Consider the following 26963-nt stretch of genomic DNA (forward strand, 5'->3'; position numbering starts at 1 on the left):
GAGCACTGGCTGCTCTTCCAGAGGACCCAGGTTTGGTTCCCAGTACCCACATGGCAGCTCACACCTGTTTGTAACTCCTGTTCCAGGGAGTCCAACTCCATCTCACAGACATTCATGTAAGCAGAATACCAATGTCCATAAAAATAAATACATTAATTTAAAAAAGACTCAATGAGAACATCAGTGTGGGGACTGACTCACAAGCTCTAGTTAGCTGGCTCCTCTCCTCAGTCCTGGCACTGTCACCTACTGCCTATGTGACATTAACTGCTGCAGGGAGTGGGAGGGAGGGCAGAGAGTGGCCTGTCACCAGCCAAGGGCCTCCCGCCCAGTTCATATAACTGAGACATCTGGTCAACCTGCTTATCTAGACCATACCCACATAGTACATAAAATCCTGCCCTTGGGATGGGCGTCCCACCCCAGAGACACATTTGAACCCCAGCTCTGATGTGTTAATCTCTTGGAGCCTCAGTGTCCATCTTCAGAATCCAAGTGCTTGCAGCAGGGGGTTGTCTTAGGGGTCACATTAATTTAAGTACCACAATTAAACTAGAACATATACAAAATTAATGCATTTTATTTATCATTTATTTAAATTTTTGTCTTAAAATTGGGGCAAGGATTGTTTATTTTTACTTTATATGTATAGGTGTTTTTCTTGCATGTGTGTCTGTGTATCTATCTGTGAGTGCCTGATATGCAGAGAGGCCAGAAAAGGGTGTCAGATCCTCTGGAACTGGATGGTTTGTGAGCTGCCATGTGGGTGCTGGGAATTGAGCCTGGGTACTCTACAAGAGCATCCAGTACTCTTAACCACGACTCGTCCCTCTGGCCCCTTTTTCTGGCTTTCTGAGACAGGGTGTTGTAGCCAAGGCTCTACTTGAACTTGCTTTGTAGCCAAGGGTGGACTTGAACTCATGATCCTTCTGCCTCCACCTCCCAAATACTGGGATTATAGGCACAAGCCACCACACTAAGATTATTTATCTATTTACTTCAGTATATGAATAAATAACTTTATTAGTGATCTTCATTATGTAGCCCAAGCTAACATCACATTCGCTCCATAACTCAGGCTAGCCTCTGACTCATTACCCTCTTGTCTCAACATCCCAGCTACTGGGATTACCGGCATGAGCCACCATGGCTAGTTCAAATTTTCTTTATAAAAAGCAACAAAACAAACAAACAAACAAAGGCAGCCAACAAGATTTGAATCACCATCTGAGGCTTGCCTGTGTCCAAATTACTATGACAGGGTCACTGCCAAGTCAACAGGTAGCAGGGCAGGGCCTTATGAGGCTTCTAGCTGAAACTTGATGCTTCGAGGGCAGAGCAAAGGGCCGAGGTCTTGAACACTGAACCCTGGGATGCCAGGAGGGCAGGACCAGCCCCTGTAACTGTCTTTCTATGTCCTGCAGCCTCCAAGGATCGAATTTCTGTACACAATGGCACTTTTGCTTGGTCCCAGGAGAGCCCTCCCTGCCTGCACGGGTATGAAACCCCACTGAAAGACGCTCTTAGATTCTGAGAAACAGTGTGGCACCTGGGACTGGAGGATAGGATAGGCTACGCCGGGGTTCTGTGCAGGGAGGCAAGGGTTCTTGCATGCTACAGCCCTGTGGAGGGGACACAGGGTACCTTAACCCCCACATTGGGCACTCCTCTGCTCCCCACCTGACTAACAGGGGGCTCAAGGCCCAGCCTCATCAGCTGTGACCTCCTTCTGTGCCTCTTGTATCAGTTCCAAGGCCACTGTCACTCACCCAGAGAAAGGAAATCTGGCCGTTTCTGTCTCCCTCTACCCACACTCTCCGGAGTGTGCACTGAGTAGCCACCTGCTGTGTGTCCTCTGTTCTGGATGCTGGGGACAGAGGGAAGGCTGGGGCTCTGCTCTCCTGGAGTGACATTTGGATGGGCAGGAACACAAGTGGAAAACCTAGGGGAGAGACAAAGCCCATAGTGTGGGAAGGCTGGCATTCTAGCTGAGGGTCCAGAGGTCAGGGGAAGGCTTCTGGAACTGTGGAAAGACCCTGAGGCAGAAGCATGGCCAGGTTCTCAGTCTTACATTGTCGGTGTCTGGGGCTGAGAATTCCCTACTGTGGGCTGTGCTAGGCCTTATAGGATGCTTGGCAGAACTAAGCGCTGAGGAACTCCAGTCCCCAATCAGCTGTGTGAAATAAATACCTCTAGATGTTGCCAAATGACCCACCCAACTGGAGCAAAATTCCCCTGCTGAGAGCCACCGGACCGCCTGAGATGCACTAAGAGTGCCCGGTCATAACTCTATTCACCAGGACTTTCCTTCTAGCCCCCAGTCAAACTGGAATGCTGGATGGTGTAGCTTGGGAGTATTAGGAGCTGATTTGGGTTTTTGGTTTTGTTTTTTGAAACATAGTCTCACTCTGTAGACCAGGCTGGCCTCAAACTCATAGGGATCTGCTTGCCTCTGCCTCTCAAGTGCTGGGAGGTGTGCACCATCACACCCAGCCTTGATTTGGTCTTTAGTAGGTCCCCGTGTCTGCTGGGTAAGGGCTGACAGCAGAAATCGGGCAGGAGTGGGCAGGGCTGAGGCAGGAGGCTACAGTAGCCAAGCAACCCACATCATGATCCCCTCTGTGTGTGCATGTGTGCGTGGATATGCACGCAGTGGTGCACATGCATTTTCTGCATCTGTATACTGGCTGTGCATGTGACTGTGTGCACTAATGTTTGTGGCATGTCTGTAAGTGCTTGTGTGACAGGTACATGTGTGCTTGTGTGACAGGTACATGTGTGCTTGTGTGACAGGTACATGTACACTTGTGTGGCAGGTACATGTGTACACGTGATGTGCTCAGGTGTGAGAGGGAAGACAGACAGTTCAGATAGCCAGGCGAGGATCAGGGGAGGAAAGGCCCATCCTCTTAATGGTCTTCCCAAGGCCTGAACAGCAGGATGGGGTGGGTGTGTCTAGGGTTCCAGCTTCTGTACACATCCAGGCTGGACCTTCAGGGCTGTATCTCCCCTGGGTTGTCAGGATCCACCTCACCGTGCCCCAGGGCTGTCTGCTGGCTGTTGTGGGTCCAGTGGGGGCTGGGAAGTCCTCCCTGCTGTCTGCCCTGCTTGGGGAGCTGTTGAAGGTAGAAGGGTCTGTGAGCATTGAGGTAAGGCCACCCCTGTTCCTCCCTGCCCCGGCCACTAAGACACATCTTCAGAGACCCCTCGCAACCAAGATCGCTGCCATTCACTGTCAGCCTCCCACCCTGAGTACCTGGTTCTCCTACTTTCATATGGATCACATACAGTGAGGCGTGTTTCAGGGTTCCATGGCCTACGTGCCCCAGGAGGCCTGGGTCCAGAACACCTCGGTGGTGGAGAATGTGTGCTTCCAGCAGGAGGTGGACCTGCCCTGGTTGAAGAAAGTTCTGGAAGCCTGTGCCCTGGAGTCTGATGTGGCCAGCTTCCCTGCAGGAGTTCACACCCCGATAGGGGAGCAGGTGAGGAGCCCCTGGGGTCATATGCCTCCCTGATCTGGGGGCAGTATGATGGGAGACAGTAGGGGTGGGAAAGGGGGAGGGAAGGAGGCCCCAGGTCAAGTCCAACATATCGCAGCTGTTCAATTATTGAGAGAAACGGATTGAACGAAAAATAAAACAAACAAAAGGAAAGCAGAATGCCCTGCTGGGTAATGTCAGTCAAATTGCTTCCCCTTTCTCAGCCTCACCAAAGAATCTAAGCCAGATGGTCCCCACACAGGACACTGTCGTCTGAAGCTACAGACAGACAGAATCAGAAAACTATGTGCTAAGGACCAGCCCACTGCTTGTTTTTATTAATAAAGTTTTATTGGGACACAGCCATCTATCCACAGCTTACGGTCTGTGTCTGCCTTTGCATTCAGAGGTCAGAGCTGGGCAACTGGGCCAGACATCAAATGGCCCTCAGACTTTACAAGAGCTGTTCTCTGGCCCACCCTAGAAAATGTGGCCTGACCCCTAGGTTAGGGGACTGGGAATCAGTGCTAGGGATCAAACCAAGGTCTTTGCAGATTCTGAGTAACTGCTTCAGCTCTGAGTTCCAGCCTGTTTATTTGTGTTCCAGACACGGTCCAGAGCTTGTGATTCTCTTCCTCGGCCTCTTGAGTGCCGAGATGACTGGCCTGTGCCACCACTGGCTCGGGCCCCTAGTTTCTATCCTTTCTCCCTTTCGACCAACCCCAGCCCAGCAGACAGAGAGCTCTGTGCCAACAGGTCCAGCCACTCCCTTCCTCTTCGCAGAGCTCCCAGGGTTTCCTGTTTCCTCAGAGTCAGAGCCAAAGTTTTGACCAGCCCCAGAAAGCCCCCGTGTGACCCCATTTCTCTCTCTACCTCATCTCCTGTCATACTTCCATGTTCCTGCTCTCTCCAGCTACAGGGACCCCACCATGCTCACCGGATCTCCCAAGCACACTCATGCTCCAGGGCCTGTGAACACTGTCTCCATGGAACACACAGGGCTTAAGCCCTGCGTCACCTTTGAGGACAGGCCTGATCTTGTCACCTTTCCCAGCACATACTCATTAGAAGACAGGGTCAGGAGAGCAGGTTATCACTGCTAGATCCCCACAGCCAAGTACATCCAAGTAGAGCCATGGGTGAGCATTAGCTGAGTGAGTGAGTGGCTGAAAATAAGGACTAGCAATTTAGACAAGGGAGTGAGTGGCGTCCTCCGGGAACACGTCGTCAATGGGGAAAGGGGAAGGCGCGCTGGGTAGAGAGGGATGGAGTCAACCTGGAAGAGAGGGAAGAGACTGAACAGTGCAGACAGACAGCATCTCCAGAAGGGACGCTGGGAAGGGGAGAAGAAGACTCAGGCCAGCAAGAATCCTGGCTCAGTGTTTAGAGACAAGTGTGACTCAAGGACAGGCACCTTGAGCTGCCCCTCACTGAATGAGCAGGTGTGTCCCTCACCCATGTTACTCTGGTTTTGTTGTTGTTGTTGTTGTTGTTTTGTTTTTGGAGACAGGGTTTCTCTGTGTTGCCCTGGCTGTCCTGGAACTCACTCAGTAGACCAGGCTGGCCTTGAACTCACAGAGATCTGCCTGCCTCTGCCCCCCACCCAGAGTGCTGGGATTGAAGGCGTGCGCCACCATCACCACCAGATGTCACCAGCAGATGTATTTGAGTCCCTGTCTCATGTTCCCAGGGCATGAATCTTTCCGGGGGCCAGAAGCAGCGGCTGAGCTTGGCTCGGGCTGTGTACAGAAAGGCTGCTGTGTACTTGCTGGATGACCCCCTGGCGGCCCTGGATGCCCACGTCAGCCAGCATGTCTTCAAACAGGTCATCGGGCCCAGTGGACTGCTCCAGGGTACGGTAAGTGAGTGTCAGGGTGAAGCTGGGGAAGTCCTGAAAGTCTGTCCTAACTAAGGGTTGTCTCATCAGCCCTTCTTGAGTCCAATTTTCTTTTTTGTATCAATCAGCTTTTCCTGCAACAATGCTGTGTAACAAACAGCTCCCCAAATCCTAGTGGCTTACCCTTACTTCTTTATTAGGGGATTTGTGGTTAAACTATGTATAATGTTTCAATTTTATGATCTAAAATATTTAATTTTTTAAAGATTTTTTTTAAAAGGATTTTTATCTTTTCCTGAGTAGCAATTCTTTCTCACAGTGCTAGTTGGTGGTCATAGACTGTGGCTCCATCTACTGTGTAATCCTGAAGACAAAAAAACAAGCTCTGAGAAGCACTTTAGAGTTGAGCTCTGATGCTCTCGATACGTTAATTGTAATATATTCCCATACCAGGGTGCCACGCAGTGGTAGCATTACGTGCACAAGGCCCTGGGTTCCAACCCCAACACCTCATGAACAGCCATGGTATATGCCTGTAACACTACCCCTTGGGAGATGGGCGCAGGATGGTCAGAATTCAAGGTTATCCTTGGCATCTTGGCCAACTTAAACTGTTAACTTAGCATAGCCCAGTCATCTGAGAGGAAAGCCTTGACTGAGGAATTTCCTAGGTAAGATTGGCCTATGGGCATGTCTGTTGACTGATGTAGGAGGGCCCAGCCCACTGTGGACACCATACCACTATCCCTAGGCAGGCGGACCTGGGTTGTACAGTGAAGCTGTAAGCATGGTCCTGTGAGGGAGCCATCCAATAAGCAGCATCCTTATGGATCTTGCTGTACTTCCTGGGCTGTGAGTTCCCTGATAGGAGCTAATAGCACATGGAGGAACAAGCAGGCCTGCCTTCAGGTTCCTGCCTAGAGCTCTGTCCTGACTTCTCAGTGGTGAACCATGACCTGGAAGTGGAAGTCAAATAAAACCTTCCTCCCTGAGCAGCTTTTGGTCCTGGTGTTGTCATAGCAACAGAAATGAAGTTAGAACACTTGGCTACAGAGTGAGTTCAAGGCTAGCCTGGTATACATGAGACTCTGTAGCAAGAGACATTTTAAAATGTATTTCCACTTGTTATATTTTGGTCTTAATGTGGGTTTCTCATATCACCCCACAACACCATCAGAATGAGAGGCTCTCAAAGGTTCACTTTAATCCACATCTTCTCGATTGGAGATACCTCACTATTCTCTTTGGATATGGTATTCTCTAGAACAAGGGCAGGTGCACAGGAAGGGGTGCCTGTTCCCCCTTTCTGACCTGGGGACACTTCAGTACATGTCACTTCTGCCCCTGCCTTGCCCAGACTCGGATCCTTGTGACGAACACGCTGCACATCCTGCCCCAGGCTGACCAGATCCTGGTGCTGGCCAATGGGACCGTCGCAGAGATGGGCTCTTACCAGGACCTTCTGCACAGGAATGGAGCCCTGGTGGGTCTTCTGGATGGAGTCAGACAGCCGGCAGATGGAGGAGAAGGAGGTATTGGCTGGGCATCACTGAATCTCTGTGCCCGGCTCTGGGAGAAGGCTGCAAGGGTCCCACTGATATGGGTAGAGTGTCCTGACCACACCCATCTTGAGGGCCTGCCTGCAACGGCTGGCCCTGCAGACAGACCACCCCACCCCCATGAAGAGCCAAGGATATTGCCTGGGGCTCACGGTGTCTCTCCTCATACTTTTGGTTCTCTTTGTGTGTTTATGTGTGTAGGTGCACATATATGTTCCAGTGTGCATGCATGTGTGGTTGGAGGCCTGAGGTCAATCTCAGCTGTCATTCTCTGGAGTTGTCCACCTTGCTTTTAGAGCCGGGGTCTCTTATTGGGACCCAGGGCTCACTGATTCAGCTAGACTGGCTGACTAGGGAGCTCCAAGGACCTTCTGTCCCCACCTTCCCGGTGCTGGCATATGCTATTGAGTGTGGCTTTTTATGTGGGTTCTGGGGGTGGAGCTCAGGTCTTCAGACCTGTGAGACAAGTGCTTGACCAACTTTATCATTTCCTCAGCCCTAATTGTACATTATTTCTTTTGATCCTCAGAAGAGTCCTCTGAGGTGGGGGCTGCCACGACCGTTCTTGTACAGAGCAAACTGAGGCCTCTGTCTGTGGTCCCAGAGTAGAATTCAGGGTGTCCCACTCAGTGTCTATGCTCAAAGATGCCATGAAGACACCTCAGAGAGCATTTGATCCTAGGGTCCCTCTGCACTCAAGAGGGTAAATAACAAACTTCCCAAAGTAATACATAAACATTGTATTAGTCAGGGTTTCTATTGCTGTGAAGAGACACCATGACCACGACAACTCTTATAAAGGAAAACATTTAATTGGTGTGGCTTACATTTTCAGAGGTTTAGTTCATTGTCATCATGGTGGGACATGGTGGTGTGCAGGCAGACATGGTGCTGGAGAAGGAGCTGACAGTCCTGCATCTTGACTCACAGGCCACCGAGCTGGGCCACGAAGCCAAGCTACTAGGTGACAGAGAACACGTTTTTTAATCTGTCGGCCATTGGTGTCCTCCTTGTTCCCCATGTCCTCAAGACTTGCTTTAATGTTACCCCTGGTCTAGGGCTCTCTGCCTCTTCTAGAAACATTTGCACAACAGCGGCTCTAAGTGATAGACCTGGGAGATAGCTCAGTTGGTAAAGTGTTTGCCTTGTGAGCAGGAGGACCTAAGTTCAATCCTCCACACCCTGGTAAAATGCTGGGCATGGTAGCACACATCTGTAATCTCAACTTTGAGGAGGACTGAGACAGGAGGGTCTATAGGACTTGCTGCCCAGTCAGCCTAGCCTGATTAGTGAGTTCTAGGCCAGTAGAGACTGTCTCACAAAACAAGGTCGACAACATTCCTGAAGATGACACTCAAGATTGTCCTCTAGCCTCCTTGTGTGTGCACACACAAATGCACATGCATGCACACATACATGTACACACACACACACACACACACACACACACACACACACATGCCTACACATACATACAAATACAAACAACAACAAAACTGTCTTAGTTACTTCTATTGCTGTGATAAGATGCCAGGACCAAGGCAACTTACAGAAGAAAGAGTTTATTTGAGGCTTACAGTTCAAAGGGTTAGAGTCCATGACCATCATGGCAGAGAGCACGGCAGCAGGCAGGCAGGCATGGTAGCTGAAAAAAGCTCCATTTTGAGACATAAATCACGAGAGAGAGACAGAGAGACAGACAGAGACAGAGAGACAGAGACAGACTGGGAATGACTTGGGCTTTGAAAATTCTCAAAGCCTGCCTTCAGTGACATACCTCCTCCAACAAGGCCACACTTCCCAATCCTTTCCAAATAGTTCTAACAACTGGGGGCCAACTCTTCAAATGTCCGAGTCTCTGGGGACTGATCTCATTCAAACCACCACATCACTTACTGTTGGCTCACTGTGTTATTGTCTTCGAGCCTGAAGATGGGACCTTGAGCACAGAGCTTGCACATTTGTATTGAACAGCTTTTACTGTGACCATGCTGCATAACAAACAGCACCCATATTTCAGTGGTTGGTAATAACAGTTACTTCTTGTGCACAGGTCTGGGGATAAGCAATTGTATTTCTGCTTAGATTTCTGGCCCAACCTGGGTAACATCAGATAGGAGATTATTCTTGGGGGATCTGGCACTTGCCAGATTTCATGTGAGTTAGTGAGGACAGGACATTCTAGGCACAATGAACTGCCTGAGCAAGTGTGTTGGGGATGCTGAGACAACTTTTTTCCAAACCCATAGCATGTGCTCAGTATTTTCTGAATGAATGAGTGAATGAGGATGAATGAATGATGCTTCTGAGTGACCCCAGGGGAAAGAGTGAGAGCAGAGAAAGATTGCTAGAGCAGCTGCAGGAACCATGTTAGAAAATGTTTGTTCCGAGAGGTTAAGGCACCACAAAAGTGAGTGTCCCACATCTGGAATCTCTCGTGTAGCCTTCACTGATATCCTTGACCCTTGCAGGTACACATGCTGAGGCCACCAGTGATGACCTTGGAGGCTTTCCTGGAAGTGGGAGGCCCAAGCACAGACCAGAGAGGTGGGTTCCCTGGTGCTGAGCAAGGGAGGGCCAGGCTGAGGCCAAAACAGGATCTGCTATGGCTACCGTGCCTCAGCAGAGAGGACGGCCAAACTCACATATGGGGTGCCTGCTGAATACCCCTATGGGCTCAGTGATGGATAAGTCATTCACCCGCAATGATCCATCAGTTAGTACTTCAAGTGGGCCAATGCCAGTCAGTAGAGCAGGGCAGGCTGGCTTCCAGGAAAGTTCCTCAACATGACTGGAAATGAATGTGCTAGACTCCACAGTTCCCATTCTGCAGGGCAGGCTGGGCTGGAGTCTGGCTGAGCACACAAGTGGGAGCACCAAGGGGGAATCCACTGTTCCCCTTCCTACCAATCCTCTGTATCTGCGGCACATGTGGAATCACTGTAGACCTGGACTTTGACCACAGGTCACCATGTGCCAGACAGTGTGGGTTTCTATACCAGCAGGTGGGAGAGCATACAAGGATAAGCTGAGGGTCTTTGGGCCTTGTGGATACTGAGCATGGTGATAGATCCTCTGACATCATGCCGGCTGGCCACCCTGAGAGTACTCCTGAGCCTCAGGGTGATGCACAGGAACCTGAGTAAGATCAGGTAGAAGTGTGTATGTAGACATGGGAATGGATGGAGAAATGGATGTGTGATGAGGACATGTTCAGCATGAACTGACAGGTGTATGGATGGGTAGAATGAAGAGAGAATGAAAGAGTGGACGGTGGGATGAATGAATGTGTGGAAATGGAGCACGGATGGACAGAAGGATGGATGTTAGATACACGGATGGACAGAAGGATGGAGGGTTAGACACACGGATGAACAGAAGGATGCAGGGTTAGATACACGGATGAACAGAAGGATGGAGGGTTAGATACACAGATGGACAGAAGGATGGATGTTAGGTACATGGATGTACAGAAGGATGGATGGTTAGGTACACGGATGAACAGAAGGATGGATGTTAGATACACGGATGGACAGAAGGATGGATTTAGATACACGGATAAACAGAAGGATGGATGGTTAGATACACAGATGGACAGAAGGATGTATGGTTAGATACACGGATGGACAGAAGGATGGATGTTAGATACACAGATGAACAGAAGGATGGAGGGTTAGATACACAGATGGACAGAAGGATGGATGTTAGATACACGGGTGAACAGAAGGATGGATGGTTAGATACACAGATGAACAGAAGGATGGATGTTAGATACACAGATGGACAGAAGGATGGAGGGTTAGATACACGGATGAACAGAAGGATGGATGGTTAGATACACGGATGAACAGAAGGATGGATGTTAGGTACACGGATGAACAGAAGGATGGGTGGTTAGATACATGGATGAATGGACAGATGGAAGGATGCTGGGGTGATGGTGGAGGGGAGGAAAGAAGCAGGGATAGATGAATAGAAGAAAGGACGGGTGGATACAAATGATTGATAATGCTAGGGAGACAATAAACAGGTATTAAATGGTAGATATTCCCATTTTAGCTAGGGAAACTGAAGCACAGAACAGCTAAATCAGTCCAAACTTCCATAGATGACAAGAATACAGATATCTTTAGCATCACAAATGTGAAAAACTGACATTCAGACAAGCTGGCTGATGAGTCTGAGGGTCAACAGCTGGAGCAAAGCTTAGGCCAAAATGAAATCGGAAGACAGTTTGCTATCTGAACGACTGTTTCATTTCACAAAATCGCATCAGGGGACAGGCTTGTTTGACTCTAGAGTGATGGAGCTGGGAACCATGTAGAAGGGAAGTATGGTGCCTAGATCATGCGTCCACCCATGTATCTATCCATGTATCCATCCACCCACACCTCCATGACTGCATACCCCCCTCCCTCCTTCCTGGGTGAATGAATGAAGAGCTAGGAAGAACACTGCAGAGCTCACAGGCTGCCCTCTGAAGAAGCTCATGGTCTCCCATGGGAAGATACACTGACATGTCCTGATTTCCTCTAATGACAGGTGCAGGCCCATCGTGTCGGCCCCTGTGAAGGACAGCACCACTTCAGAGGCACAGATGGAGCCTTCTCTGGGTGACCCAAAAGGGACAGGATTGACAGCAGGCGAGGACAGCGTGCAGCGTGGCCGGGTAACCACCAGTGCTCCTGCTTCAGCCTGACACACTGGGGAAGGCACTCACCTCTCTCAAGCACCTACTATGGGCCGAATGGGATTCTAACCTTGCTGTTTCTTAATCCTTACAATCTCCCACCTCACCCTGCCCCCTTCCCCAGAAAGCTAGATAGTAATAGCCTTTTATTCTCTCTGTCTCTCTGTCCCTGTCTCTGTCTCTCTGTCTCTGTCTCTGTCTCTGTCTCTCTGTTTTTGTTTTTTGATTTTTTTGAGACAGGGTTGCTCTGTGCAGCCCTGGCTGCCCTGAACTCACTCTGTGGACCAGGCTGGCCTCAAACCTACAGAGATCCACCTGCCTCTGCCTCCTGAGTGCTGGGAATAAAGGCATGCACCACCACCTCCTGGCAGTAACAGCCTCATTTTAAAGATGACAGAGCCAGGGTGTATTGAGCTGACCCTTGTCTTTATGACCAACACTCCAGTCTAGGGAAGCCCAAATCTGAACTACATAGTACCTAAAGCCATGTGTGGGTCCCCTCGCCTGTTCTTTCTTCACCTACCCACCCAGATCAACTAGTAGCTACAGCTTCCCATGACCTACATGGGTCTCTAGCAGAAGGGTCCTGAGGCAGGGATCTGTAGGGGAGATGGTGTGCCCAGTGAGGCTCTGTTAATGATGCCTTTGGGAGTTTGACCTAACCTAGACCCAACTCACTCTCCTCGGATCCCCTTCTCTGCCACCCTTCCTCAACATGTCTTATAGGTGAAGACCACCACGTACCTGAGCTACCTACAGGCAGTGGGCACACCCCTCTGCACCTACACCCTGTTCCTCTTCTTCTGCCAGCAAGTGGCATCCTTCTGCCAGGGCTACTGGCTGAGCCTCTGGGCCGACGACCCGGTCGTGGATGGACGGCAAATGCATGCAGCCCTGCGTGGCTGGGTCTTTGGACTCCTTGGCTGTCTCCAAGGTAACCTATGTCAGTGAGCTCTGCCTCCCACCCAACCCCCTCCTGAATGTGTGCCCAGAGCATCCTAGGACCAAGCATCCCTAGGTCCTTAAGGTGGCCTGGAGGGAATGAGGGCCTGAGGATAGTTCCTTCCCACTAAGAAGGTATCACTGAAGTTAGCTAATGACCTCAGTCTCCTGCCCCAAACCTCCAGACAAAGCCACACTTATACCTCAGCCCAGGCCGCACTCTCTCCCAAATGCACTCTGCTTCCCCTTCACTGCCCCCTTTCCTCCTCCTCCTCCTCCTCCTCCTCCTCCTCCTCCTCCTCCTCCCCTCCTCCCCTTCTTCTTCTTCTTCTTCTTCTTCTTCTTCTTCTTCTTCTTCTTCTTCTTCTTCTCTCTCTCTCTCTCTCTCTCTCTCTCTCTCTCTCTCTCTCTCTCGTTACTTTTAAAAACATTTGTTTACTTACTTATTTTTGGTGTGTGCAGGGACACCGCAGCACACGTGTGGTCACACCTGCAGGAGTAAGTTCTCTCCTTCTCCTGTGCAGAAGTTGGGGCGCTCAGGCCATTAGCCTTGGCAGCAAGTCCTCCTGCTGAGCCTTCTCCCCAGCCCAACTTAAGTTATTGTTCAATTCAAGGCAGTCTTTCCTCAGAGTCCAGGCTGACCTCAAACTCAAGACCCCCCGACCTACCTCCCAAGTGCTGGTATCGCAGGTGTGTACCACCACACTCAACCCCTTCTGTTAAAATAACGATCATCCCTGAAGTGATTGCAGGCTCACCTCTGCCATAAGGCAAGGTGCAAAGTGCTCCCATGTGCCCTCTGCCAAGGACATGAGGCTGCAAAGTGATAGTGCCATATTGCATCAAGGATACTGACTAGGCCAATCCTGTGACTTTATGTGGTTTCTGGAGTTGTCCTCTACACTCAAGCTCCTGAGCATTCATGTGCCTGCCCAGATCACCTATGGTGCCCTCGTGTAGCCTCCTCCTCCCTAGTCCAGTCTTCCCACTGTCTTCAGCCCTGACTCCCCTACATTTCAAATATGGCCACAGTGGAAGGGAAATGCCACTGAACATGTGGGTTTGGCCCCATCATGAAAGTTCCGTGAGTTCTCCAGAAATAGTGATGATGCCTGTGACCCCAGCTACTCGGGAGGCTGAAGAATAGAATGGTTCCAAGTTGATGACCACCCTGGGCTCAAGGACAGCCCAGGTAACTTAGTGAGGTACTATCTCAAAATAAGTTAAAACAGACCGGTGAGGTGACTCGGTGTGAAGGCACCAAACCTGTTCACTTGAGTTTAACCCTCGGGAGGCGTGTGGTAAGAGATCAGACTTCCACAGGTCATCTTCTGACTTCCACAGACATGCTAGGGCGTGGACACACACACTCACTTCAAGTACTTTCTTTACTTAAAAAATGTAATTTTTAAGTAAATGGGAGGGATCTGAGGATGTAGCTTAGTGTAGAATGCTTGCCTAGCATGTGTGAGGCCCTGGGTTCAGCACTGTAAAGAAAAAGCATCGTCACATGATTCACTAGGACTATAGCCACATCGGCAAGATGACATGAGCCTCCCTGACCTTAGGGACCCTGGCAGTTTGTAGACTGTCACCTTTGCTGGGAAAAGCTGATTGAACGCAGATGGTTATTTAATCCACTAGAGTGCGCTGTCAGTCAGCCAAGCTGGAATGAACTTGAACTCCCATTTGGGTGGCACACAGCTGCATGTTGGCTACCTTGAGGTAGGCTGGGGTGGTGGCACATCCCTTAAGTCTCAGCACTCCAGAGGTGGAGGCGGGGGAACCAGGAGTTCAGAGTTATCCTCTGCTACATTACAAGTTCAAGGCTAGCTTGGGCTACATGAGACACTGCCCCCCACCCCCCATCTTAAAAGAAAAAAATATATATCTGTGAACTGGACAGTCTTTATAGTCACAGAAACATATTCTCCCCAACACTTAGGGGGTCCATCTTAAACCCAGCCCCCAGAGGAACTGGTTCCCGGAGGAGACTGGGGGAGACCACCTGGCTTGCCACCTCAGTTACCCCAATACACAGCATTTTGCTCTAGCTCAGGCATCTTCCACCAGGGAAGGCTCTGACTAGCCCATTACAAGTTAGGCGGCCATCATGAGCCAATCACAGAGGGCCCCATCGCTGGTGTGCTCTGACTGGCTAGCTGAGTCGTGTAACTGCCTACGCTATACCATGGGATCATGATTGACAGTAGTGTCCCCTTGGCAGTACCTCGCCTTGCCACGTCTTCCTCCGTTTGTGGTAGCTTCTGCACCCCTTGTTCCCCTTAACTGTGGCTGTCCACTCCAGCCTCTGTGTCTGCGCATCTGCCTCCTGTCTGTGCCCAGTTCTTAGAAGGATACAGGTGTAGTCCCCACCCAAAATCTAGAATTTTTTTTCCATTTTTTTTTTGGGGGGGGGTCTTTTGTTTTTGTTTTTGTTTTTTGTTTTTTCAAGACAGGGTTTCTTGTGTAGTTTTGGTGCCTGTCCTGGATCTCGGTCTGTAGCCCAGGCTGGCCTCGAACTCACAGAGATTTGCCTGACTCTGCCTCCTGTGTGCTGGAATAAAAGGCGGGTGCCATGGTCTGCCTGGCCCATATTCTTTTATTGTACCTATGAAACTCATATTTTTTTTTTAAGATTTATTTATTTATTATGTGTACAGTGTTCTGTCTGCATGTATTCCTACATGCCATAAGAGGGCACCAGATCTCATTATAGATGGTTGTGAGCTACCATGTGGTTGCTGGGAATTGAACTCAGGACCTTTGGAAGAGCAGCCAGTGCTCTTAACCGCTGAGCCACCTCTCCAGCCTGAAACTCGTATTTCTAAATAAGGTTTCTTTTGGAGGTTGTGGTGGGCATGAGTTTGGGAAGACACTACACACACACACACACACACACACACACACACACACACACACACCAGCAGTGGGTCTATCACGTCCTACGATGGTCACCGGGTGCTGGGAGACCTGCCCCAGCCCGGCAGCAGGCTCCACTCCACTGCCCCTCTGCAGCCATCGGACTCTTTGCTTCCATGGCTGCGGTGTTCCTGGGTGGGGCTCGGGCCTCAGGCCTGCTTTTCCGGAGCCTCCTGTGGGATGTAGCTCGCTCTCCCATCGGCTTCTTCGAGAGCACGCCTGTCGGGAGACTGCTGAACCGCTTCTCCAAGGAGACGGACACGGTGGACGTGGACATCCCAGACAAGCTGAGGTCCCTGCTGACCTATGCCTTTGGCCTCCTGGAGGTCGGCCTGGTGGTGTCGATGGCCACGCCTCTGGCCATTGTGGCCATCTTGCCGCTCGGGCTCCTCTACGCTGGGTTCCAGGTATGGCGAGGTCAGAGCCCAGGTCTAGCTGAGGTCTCCTCTGTCAGTCCCCCACATCTGGGCAAGGCTTGGTGGGAGAGGGTCGCAGCTGGGCATGGAATGGGGAGGCTAGAAGCCCCGCCCCACCCTGTAGAACCCACACTTGTCTCTGTCTCTCAGTCACTCCCTAGAATTCCTCATGTCTAACTTCTGGCCTTACATCTGCAGTGTCCCCTCCTCCCGTTTGCACACTGCAAGGCACACCCAGTGCTGCAGGAGGCAGATTATATTGTGTTAAGATGTCTCTCAAGTTGGCCTAACGCAAAGATCAGAACCTGAGCCAGGAGGCCGGCTCCAGAGCTTTGCTGCCCAAGTGGGCGCCGTAGCCCTGGCAGTCTGGGTGGCACAGAACACCGCCTGCCGGTTACTGAGAAGCTCGGAGCAGCTCAGCCAGACCTCAGTTTATACACACTTTTGCCAGGGGCCAAGTGGACTCACCTCAGTTGACCTCTGCTCTGGCTCACCACCAAGCAGGCAGGCCAAGCAGGCTGACAGCGGAGGACACTTGCTGCTCCTTGTTCTCTGAGTGCTCCCTCTTTGTCTCGGCCCCTCCTCCCCTCTCCCACCACAGAGCCTCTATGTGGCCACCTCTTGCCAGCTAAGATGCCTGGAGTCAGCCAGCTACTCAGCTGTGTGTTCCCATATGGCTGAGACCTTCCAGGGCAGTCTGGTGCTCAGGGCCTTCGGGGCCCAGGGATCCTTCACGGCTCAGCATGACGCCCTTATGGATGAGAACCAGAGGGTCATTTTCCCACGACTGGTGGCGGACAGGTAGGAAGAGCCTGGGACCAGAGTAGACCTGGAACTCCCCTCCCCCCAAGAGTTGAGCTGAGCACAGCCCTGCAGGCTGGGGACAGTCTGAGGCTGAGTCCCACTCAGAGCATCTGGGCACACAGAACAGCCAGAGTCCCCGACATCCACTGGATTGAAGGTACAGAGAGAAGTATGGTTGCCAGACCATAGTACCAACTTCTGTTTCCTTGTCGACAAGGCAACGGGAACTAAGCATCCTTAATCTCCCTTGGGGACTAAGCAAGAGCAAGACGTGGGTTCAACTTCCCGCTCTGCCATTTTCAAGCTGTTAGACCCTAGATAAGTTACTTGACCTCTCTGAGCCTCATTTTATTCAACTGCTGTTATACTCCAGGTGGCTTTATGGATTAAATAGTTGCAGGGAGCACTTGTAACGTGCTTATACTATGCTTGGCACTGCTCCAGCCCTTCTCGAGCCTCAGTTTCCCCAGCTGTCAAATGGAAACAGTATCTTCTCCCCTTGCAGCAGGAGGACCAGGCATCACATGGGAGGCTCCCAGTGACACGATCGGTACTTGTTCAGTCTCGGTCCCAGGCTCCTTCCACATGCCGGGCTCCGAATACGTGCTCACTCTCCGTTAGATGAGTGAATGGATAAATGGGTGAATGGTGGAGGGACCATGAGAGGGATGCTGCATCTGCCCATTCAGAATGTGTTTGTTGAGCACATACTTCATGCTGAATGGACTGCAGCTAGAGCCAGGAGTGGGAAAACAAGGTCCCTGTCCCCACAGAGCCCAGGATTCCTAATGGTGACAATGGTTGGTAACATTAAATGATTTGGCTGGCAAGAAAAGCGTGGGGAAGGAGGCCAGGGTGGGAGGAAGGAGAAACAGTCAGGGCAGACTGCCAGGAGAGAACGCTGGAGCTAACTGCATGTGGAGATGAGAGCGAGGCCACACGAGGAGGCAGGCCGGGGACTGGGAGCTGCCTCCATTAGTAAAGAGCTTGCCTTCCAAGCAAGAGGGTGTGGGTTCGATCATTAGAACTCACTTTACAAAAAATCCAGGCCTGGTGGCATGAGCTTGTCATCTCCGTACTTGGGAGAGGGGTCTTGGGATGGAGGCATGTGGGTCCCTGAGGCTCACTGGGCAGAAGGCTAACTCTCTTGACAAGTTCTAGGCTAATGAGAGACCCTGTCTTAAAATAAGGTAGAGCTGGGCAGTGGTGACGCACGCCTTTAATCCCAGCATTTGGGAGGCAGAGACAGGAAGATCTCTGAGTTTGAGGCCAGCATGTTTTACCGAGAGAGTTCTAGTACAGCCAGGGATGCATAGAGAAACCCTGTTTCAAATCACACACACACACCAAAAAAAAAAAAAAAAAAAAAAAAAAAAAAAAAGTGGGTGATAACTGGGGAATGGCTGTTGGGGGATATTTGATCACAATGTGAACCCGAGTTTGCATTTGCATTAAACAAAATTAACCTTGTGCCAGGAGACTAGTTGACAGACAGTGATCATAGAGCATCACCGAGCATCTGGAAGAGATAGAGAGACACCAGAAGTAGTAGGGAGGGATTTGGAGTGGTGAGGCTTTTTTGTTTGGCTGAGTGGAAGGATGCTGTCTTTGGGAGAAAAGTTCAGCTAGTTGCTATTCAACCTCTGAGCTAGCAGGTTTTCACCCCAGCCTTTGAATCGCAAGTTTTATTTATAAATAGAACAATAGGGATTAGTTAAAGCTACCTTTAGCTGAGGCAGAGACCCGCCAGGCTGCGGCCTGAGTGGCCAGGCCACTGACAGAGAAGCAGGCCAGTAACTATGGAGTCTCAGTTGCTGGCTGAAATAGCAGTAGATTAAGGTGCAGCCACTGTGCAAGAGATAAAACAATAAATGACAGTGAGATTGTCCTCTGGCTTGCACACACATGTGTACATGTAGCCACATACCCACCAGGGAAGGGACAGGCTAGAAAATACACGTCTCCAAAACAGGAAGCTCTGTGGAACACCCAGCATGTTCCAGGCCCTCATCTGGGTCATTATGCAAGACAGAATAGTGTTACCTCTCCTCTTGCAGTTAGGTCCCATTGTGGGGCCCCCACTGGGTGCTGAACGTTTACCATGACCAGAGAGGTGGGTCCTGCTGGTCCTGCTGGCCCTGCTGGCCCTGCTGAGCCCTGCTTCCCTTTACAGGTGGCTGGCTGCCAACCTGGAGCTCTTGGGGAATGGCCTGGTGTTCGTGGCCACTATGTGCGCTGTGCTGAGCAAGGCTCACTTGAGTGCCGGCCTTGTGGGCTTCTCAGTCTCCGCTGCCCTTCAGGTACTCTAGCACCCCACCCCTGGCTGGAGGTGGGGCAGAACAGAAGCAGATGGACTCCTGCTGGAGTATTTCCAAGGTCCCCGAGTCTCCGCTGCCCAGCACTGGAGAAGTACGGTTCACAGGGAACCTTGTGTGACCTCAAGTGGCTCAAGACCCTCTATGTGCCCATCCAAGTAATGGGTCAGCACTCTGCCACTTCTGATTAGCTGAAACAGGCGAAGAATGCTGAGAGCAGGTTTCCAGTGGAGTGTTTGTTGTTAGCTCTTGATAATGTGCAGTGTTGGGTTAGAATATCTGTGTCCACAAACACACACTCTCTCACACATACATACACACTATTACATACTCTTTCTTACACACACACTCTTACACATTCTCTCCTCTCATATACACACTGTCTTACACTGTATCTTGCACACTCTTAGGCACGCACACATTGTCTCATCTACACAGCAGCATCAGTTGAAAAAGGTTCTTCATACATTGCTGATCATCTCCTTTGGGGTCAGTGCTCTGGGCAGAATCAGCAGCAGCAGGAAAGGCTCTGTGTGTGTGTGTGTGTGTGTGTGTGTGAGAGAGAGAGAGAGAGAGAGAGAGAGAGAGAGAGAGAGAGAGAGAGAGAGAGGGAGGGAGGGAGGGAGGGAGGGAGAGAGAGGGAGAGAGAGGGAGAGGGAGGCACAGCTTGATAGAGTGAGCCAGAAGAGGGAGAGAAAGGAAAGCAGGGCTGCCGTGGAACTGCTCCTGGGTCCTGGCAAGGCACTTGGAGGCTCTGTGGGATGGGAATCAGGGGAGGCCTAGCCCCTCTGTGGAAGCTGCCTGAATGGAACCCACAGACCCAGGTCTTTCTGTGTGTCCCAGAGGCCAGGCACCCTCTCTGGTCCTGCCTCTCCTTTTTGGGCAGTAGGTTTGGGAGAGTGCCACCTGCTTGCTCCATTTGCTGTCCCACCCCCGAGGGCCCAGGCCCTCAGCGTCCCTGTCCCTACAGCCCCTCTTCCTTTGCCTTCCCTGGCACTTGGCTGGGGAGTGGGCCTGATGAGAACCCGGAGGAGCCCATTGGAGCTGTCTTCTCAAACCAGGTGACCCAGACCCTGCAGTGGGTGGTCCGCAGCTGGACGGATCTGGAGAACAGCATGGTGGCGGTAGAGCGTGTGCAGGACTATGCTCACATCCCCAAAGAGGTGATAACATGGCAGACGGTGGTCCCGCCCATTCCTTTCCCACAGAGCAACATCCCTGTGGGCTGGAGTCACAGCTGGGGTGGCGGAGAGTCAAGAGTGAAAAGCTCTGCTCTCTTGCTGGAGCAGGCAGGCCACTTCTCTGGTGCCAAGCAATAGTGACTGTCACACTTGCAGGGGCAGGAAGGCACTCCCTCAGCTTAGGGATGGCACTAAAGTGACAGCCATGCTCCAGCCACGCAGCAGGGCATGGGACGGGACACCACCAGACTGCCACCCAGGCCAAGAACTAGAGTGACATATTAACCTAGCCGCAACCCAGGGATAGAACAGCCACACAGCCGCAGTGTACCCAGGACAGACCAGTGGCACAAGACACTTCAGGAGTACAGCAGCAGTGCCACAGGAACAGAGCAGCAAGGTAAATGACATGGCGTCAAGCTGGGTGCAGCAGCTCACAACTAAACCTTGGCACTCAGGAAGTTGAGGCAGGAGGATTACTGCTAGGTGGAAGCCATCCTGGACTGTGTAGTGAGTTTACGGCTAGTCTGAGCTACATAGTGAGAAGCTACTCTGGGTAGAAAATTTGAAGTTTCCCTGGGCTACATAGTAGGTTAGGGGCTAGCTTGGGCTACATAGTAAGTTAGAAGCCAATTTTGGCTATATAAAGCAAGCAGGAGCCTAGCCTGAACTACATAAAAAGGTAGAGGCTATTCTGAACTACACAGAGAGTTGGAGTATAGCCTGGGATAAATAGTGATTTGGAGGCCAGCCTGGGCAAAATAGTGAGTTGGAAGCTAGTCTGGGTTACAGGAAAGTTAGAAGCTAGGCTTGGCTATGTAGCATGTTAGAGGCTAGCCTGGACTATATCCTGAGACCTTGTCCTAAAACAATGAAACGATGCTAGAATAACCTGGAGCAATTTCCACATAGAGTGTAGTGTGTTATGTGGGGAGCTGAGGCTCTGAGGGGCAGGCACCCATGAAGAGCTTGAGGACAGCTCCTCTGACCTGTGCCCAACCTGCTCCCTGACCCAGGCTCCCTGGAGGCTGACCACCTGTGCAGCCCGACCTCTTTGGCCTAGCGGGGGTCAGATTGAGTTCCGAGACTTTGGGCTCAGACACCGACCTGGGCTGCCGCTGGCTGTGCGGGGCATGTCCCTGAAGATCCATGCAGGAGAGAAGGTAAGTAGCGCCCCCCCCCCCCCCCCCGACTACATTGTGTGGACACCAGTCTCCACGTCTGAGACCCTGCCCAGCTTTCTTAGCTTCCATCTCCCAGGCCCTGATCTGCCTCTGGGGGTGGCTTCCTGTAAACCTTGATGTCCCCGAATGAGGGGCATGTTGGCTGCCTGGAAGGATGGCCAAGGGACAGAGGGTGGAGTGTGGGGAAGAGTGAGACTGGGTGGGCGTGAATTAAAGAAGGATGGATGAACTGATCAGCAGGTAGAAGACAGAAAGAAGAAGGGCTGGAAGGAGAAGGCACAGGTAGGACAGGATGTAGAAGAGGATTCTGGGAACTGGGAGGGCTCACCGGGAGGGATGGAAAGTGATGGAGGTGGCTAGGACATAGAGGAAAGGCAAGGGGCAGAAATGTTGGGAGGAGGAGGAGCTAGAGCAAGCCCAGATGGAAGGTGGGATGGAAGGATGAGCAGTTGTGTTGAAGGGGCATGCTCAGCGGAGGGTCAGCACAGAGACAAGTCTTGTGCAGGAAAAAAAAAAAAATCTTTCAAATCTGTATCCACAAACCCCAGGGCTGGGGCAGACCTGCTTGGTGTGGGCCTCACTCTTGTTACCTGGCAGGTGGGCATCGTGGGCAGGACGGGGGCTGGGAAGTCCTCCCTGGCTTGGGGCCTGCTGCGGCTTCAAGAAGCTGCTGAGGGTGATATCTGGATCGACGGAGTCCCCATTACTCACGTGGGACTGCACACGCTGCGGTCCCGAATCACCATCATCCCTCAGGTGAGGCCTAGGACCATGGGAAAGAGGAGGCAGAGGAGCGAGCTATGGCATGGCCCTGTTCTGACCCACTGTCCCTCTGGCCAGGACCCTGTCCTGTTCCCAGGCTCTCTGCGGATGAACCTGGACCTGCTTCAGGAACACACAGATGAAGGCATTTGGGCGGCACTGGAGACGGTGCAGCTCAAGGCCTTTGTGGCCAGCCTGCCCGGCCAGCTGCAATATGAGTGTGCAGGCCAGGGAGATGACCTGAGGTATGGCCATACACCGGTGTCAGGGCCAGAGCGAGATGGGCAAGGGCAGGGACAGCCTGGGCTCTGAGTGCACTCTCTCATCCTCAGTCTCCTAACACAGGTCCAAGTCCTTCCCTAAGTCCCAAGCCACAGGATCTCTCTCTGTGCCACGTTCCTTTTCCCATGCCAAAGCCCAGCCTAGACTCTGTCCACTCAGTATTTATTTTGCTGCAAAAATACCATGCTTGAGGTTTGACACTGATCTCAGATTCATTGCAGCTAAGTGATAGTGTGTGTTCTTTCCCTGAAATGTGTGTGTGTGGAGGCCAGGTCCACCTTGGGTGTCCTCCTCCATCACTCTCCACTTATTTTTTGAGACAGGGTCTCTCACTGAGACTGCAGCTCACTGATTCTCCTAGGCTGGTTGGCCAATAGGCTCCCAGGGATCCTCTTGTCTCTGCCTTCCCAGAGCTGGGATTACAGATCCGTGCCATTGTGCCCAGCTTTTATGAGGGTGCTGGGGATCTGAACTCCGGCCCTCATGTTTGCACAGAAGGCATTATCCGGACTGGGCCATCTCTCTAGTAATGCCTTTTGCTAAAGTATTTTAAGGATGAAACATACGTAACATAAACAGAGACTGGGGAGATGCATCATACGTCTTTTTTCAGTGCACGGCATTAACTAGGGGCTTGTGCATGCTGAGGGAGTGTGCTCTGGTGCTGCTGTGCAGCCCTGGCCTTTCCTGGATGGATAGCTTAGCAGTGTGAGGCACAGTTGCACACAGCTAGTCCTGGAGGTGCGGGCTTGTGATCCCAGCACTCACGAGGCTGAGACAAGTTTGAGGGTAGCCTGTCTCAAGAACACAAAACCAGGTAAGACTGTGTTCCACGCCTTTAATCCCAGGATTCAGGAAGCGGAGGCAGGCATATCTCTGTGAGCATGAGGCCTGGTCTATGTAGTGAGTTCCAGGCCAGCCAGGGCTACATAGTAAGACCTTGTTTCAAACAAATAAAACAAAAAAGAGACAATAGCCACCTTCTGTGGCTGGTATCTACTTAAACACTTATCATGGGGACTGAGGAGATAGATGCTCCATGGGCAAGTATAAGGACCAGAGTTCGAATCCCCTGATCCCATGCAAATGCTACGTGGGCTTAGCAGCTGCCTATAATATCAGTGCTCAGAAGGCAGAGATAGGAGATTCCTAAGACAAGCTAGCTGGCCAGGCTAGCTAAGACAGCCCAGGCTGGGTTCAGGGAGACACTCCACTTCTTTTGCTAAGGTTGAGAGTAACTGAGGATGTCACCTGATGCCAGCTTCTGGCCTCCACACACATGTGCACACACATGCACCTACAGATGTGTGTCCCCACAAGTGCCCACATGTCCCCACAATGCACATGCAGTAAAAAAAAGAAAACAGGCTTTTCACAGGCAGAGAAACCAAGGCACAGAAGGTGTGAATGACTTGTCCACCGGAATTGCCCCAAACCCTGTAGACTTTAGCCCTCATGGTGGGGACAACACACAGACACTGTCAGCAGCTGTCCCCAGGGCCTGCTGTAGACAGGCCTACTCTAACCAATGACACCTACCTAGCCTAACCATGCAGCTTATTCACAGTGTGGGTCAGAAACAGCTCCTATGCCTGGCACGCGCACTTCTCCGGAAAACCCAGATCCTCATCCTGGATGAGGCCACAGCCTCCGTGGACCCAGGCACGGAGGTGCAGATGCAGGCAGCCCTTGAATGCTGGTTTGCTCAGTGCACAGTACTGCTCATCGCTCACCGCCTGCGCTCTGTGATGGACTGTGCCAGGTGAGGCATCCCTCCCGACAGTGAGGCCTGGGAGGCACAGGATGGCATACAATGGCTTCATCTGCAAGTGTCCTGAGATGGACCACGAAGGGCCCACTGTCCCTGGGGGGGTGGAGGGGATGACAGTGGGCCGAGGAACTGTGTGTGCATGCAGGAAGCTAGGAAGGTCAGGAAACAGCTTGGAAAGTCAAGACTTCTGGGGAGTGAATTCAAAGTGGAGATGGGTTCTCTGCTGACAGGGCCTCAGCTACCGTCACAAGAACTGCTCCTGGTCTTCTTTGCAGGGTTCTGGTCATGGATGAGGGGCAAGTGGCCGAGAGTGGCAGTCCAGCCCAGCTGCTGGCCCAGAAAGGCCTGTTTTACAGGCTAGCCCAGGAGTCAGGCCTTGCCTGAGTCGGGCCTCGTGACATCCTCCTTGGAGCCAGCCATAGTGCCTGCAGTGGCTGGGAATGCCAGAGAGCCAGGGGCCACTGGGGCTCTGCAGGATGTCCAATCTTGACTCCTCTCTAGGAGAAAGATGGCAGAGAAAGGGACAGAAGATGGGAATACCAGACCCAGAAGAACCCAGCATGTCCAGGTTGGCCTGAGCAAGGTCATGGTCACTCTGCAGCCAGAGTGGACAGTGACTCTCAGCTCAAGCTCTACTTCACCCACCCCTGGCCAATTAGGCTGGACACCCTGGACCTGGGTGACGGTGTACACATTTCCCCTAACTCCTTATTTTGATATCATTGTAGATTCCACACAGTTTTAAGAAACCACACAGAGAACCTATGGACCCTCTGCCCTTTTTGTTCCAGAGGTGACACCTTGTCCAACCCTAGGACAAGATCAAGTGGCACACTGACACTGACTGCCTCCAACAGTCTCTTCACATTTCCTCTGTTGCTTGTCTGTCTGTGTATGGATCCAGTGCTTTTTCTTACTGGTTTTTTTTTTTTTTTTGAGAAAGAATTTCACATAACCCAGGCTGGCCTTGAGCTCTATGTGTAGCTGAGGATGGCCTTGAACTTGTGATGCTCCTGCCTCTCCTCCCAAGTGCTGGGATTACAGGCCTGTGTCACCACACCCACTTTGTGGGTCCCAAACCAAATGATTTATGCGTGCTTGACACCTATTTAAAATGGTAACGGTGAAGGGTCTCTCACTATGGAGAGGCCTCAAACTCAAGATCCTCCTGTCTCCATTTCAAGAGTGTTGGAAGGACAGGCATGTGCCACCAACACACCTTGACTCATCACAGTTATCTGGCAACATTACTGCCCCTGCTGGCTGTGGGCCGGGGCTGGTGAGTCCTGTGCATGATAGTGGTTGAACAAATCCTTGGTTTCTGCTCAGAGATGCCCGTCGATAGCAGTGGCAAAGCTATTTCCACATACTGCCAAAGGTCCCCCGGGGCTGCATCACTGATTTACTCTGCCCTAGTACCACCCATGACTCACTGATACCTGAGCAATGGCTATGTTGGGTGAGGAGAGGAGAGGACTCCTATCTGCTTCTAGGATGCAGGGCTTGTTCTTCCCTGTACCCTGAGGCTTCTCTGATGGGCAGCCTTGATACAGGGTTTGGGGGGTTTCCTTTCAGCCCAGAGTGATTCCCCTTTGCTAGTATAGCCTGCATCTCCTGAGGCTTTCCACATGGCAAGGAACAAGTCTCATCACCAGGGCTACTTTTGTTGTGCAAAAGAAGAAACTGAAGCCAAAAGTGGGGACACGGGGTACCCAGTGGCCAAGTGACAACTTACCCCTGGGCTTCTCACCACCCAGGCTGAATGGTCCTGCGGGCAGTTCTGCTCTGGAGGAACCAGAGATGGGCCACACAGCACTTGACCTGCCGACATTCAGCTGTCTGGCCTGGGACATAGGCTGCTGTGTGTCTGGGGATGCTGGACAGACTCTGTGGAGGCCCCGCCTTGGTCTGGGAATACAGCCTGGGTCACAGGGTAGCCATCACATGGGAATACCTGGCAGGCTGGCAGGGTGATCCAGCCCATCAATCCCTCAGCCAAGGTCACCTGCCAGCAGGGTCCAGCCTGTGGGAGGATCAGGAATCAGCTCCAGCAGGCCACAGGCATACATCTTCAGCCTCTTGCTATCTCTGTAGGCCTTTTACTTTTCTGTAGTGTTGAAGGAGGAACCTGTGCCTGGGAGATGCTATCCCTGATCCATCCACCTCCCTGCCTGACACTGAAGGTGTCTCAGCTGTACCAGAGTCTTCCTCCTCACTGCACATACAGCTGTGTACCAGGCATGGCTGTGAATGCAGGCAACTCAGAGGAGGCAGGTGCTGCCATCCCGCCCCATCCCTCCTATGTCCCTTTGTGGATGTATTTGACAGTCACCGAATCCCTTTGACAGAAAAGAAAACTGAGGCCTTGGAGTTTTAGTGCCAATCTGTGCCCAGCTTCCCAGCCAGCAGGCCTCCCCACCTCCTCAGCATGTGCTCAGAACTGACTTCCAGCCTAGACCCCCACCTCAAGGGCAGAGGCTAAGGGCAAGCTTCCTTCCCTCCTTAAACCAAGAGACTTGCTTGGGAAGCTGTAGGTCTGTCTACTATGTGGTTCCAGAACCTTGTCCAGTACATAGCATGGACACTCGGTGCACACTGACTGGGTGAGCCAGGGACAGGAAAGAGGGACTAGTGAATGCAACACATCCATTGGCAAGTGGTCTCAGGGGCCAGGCACTGTACTACGTGTTTTTTCTGAATTGTCTCATACTCATTAAACCCCCTGCCAGTGCTGCGTGATGACCTCTGTGGCACCAGTGCAGGATCTGCAGTAACTCAAGGGCCCTGGTGGCAACAGGCCTACATGTTGTCCCATTTGA

At 51.7% G+C, this 26963-nt stretch overlaps 1 protein-coding gene across 1 annotated transcript in view; it reads left to right on the plus strand.

The window, feature by feature from the left end:
- The window catches only part of Abcc6 (ATP binding cassette subfamily C member 6), a 51471-nt gene extending 26494 nt beyond the window's left edge, over positions 1 to 24977 (plus strand). The window contains exons 16-32 of the mRNA XM_036196908.1: positions 1425 to 1497; positions 3023 to 3149; positions 3306 to 3482; positions 5170 to 5337; positions 6674 to 6848; positions 9347 to 9422; positions 11418 to 11544; positions 12292 to 12499; positions 15526 to 15836; positions 16447 to 16646; positions 18823 to 18949; positions 20026 to 20127; positions 21162 to 21308; positions 21927 to 22085; positions 22170 to 22336; positions 23941 to 24135; positions 24420 to 24977. Of these exons, the coding sequence (XP_036052801.1) occupies positions 1425 to 1497; positions 3023 to 3149; positions 3306 to 3482; positions 5170 to 5337; positions 6674 to 6848; positions 9347 to 9422; positions 11418 to 11544; positions 12292 to 12499; positions 15526 to 15836; positions 16447 to 16646; positions 18823 to 18949; positions 20026 to 20127; positions 21162 to 21308; positions 21927 to 22085; positions 22170 to 22336; positions 23941 to 24135; positions 24420 to 24528 (2648 nt within the window). The 3' untranslated portion in view covers positions 24529 to 24977. The remainder of the gene's footprint in view (positions 1 to 1424; positions 1498 to 3022; positions 3150 to 3305; positions 3483 to 5169; positions 5338 to 6673; positions 6849 to 9346; positions 9423 to 11417; positions 11545 to 12291; positions 12500 to 15525; positions 15837 to 16446; positions 16647 to 18822; positions 18950 to 20025; positions 20128 to 21161; positions 21309 to 21926; positions 22086 to 22169; positions 22337 to 23940; positions 24136 to 24419) is intronic.
- The last annotated feature ends 1986 nt before the right edge of the window (positions 24978 to 26963 follow it).

Source organism: Onychomys torridus, chromosome 1, assembly GCF_903995425.1.
Source record: "Onychomys torridus chromosome 1, mOncTor1.1, whole genome shotgun sequence".
Classification (NCBI taxonomy): domain Eukaryota; kingdom Metazoa; phylum Chordata; class Mammalia; order Rodentia; family Cricetidae; genus Onychomys; species Onychomys torridus.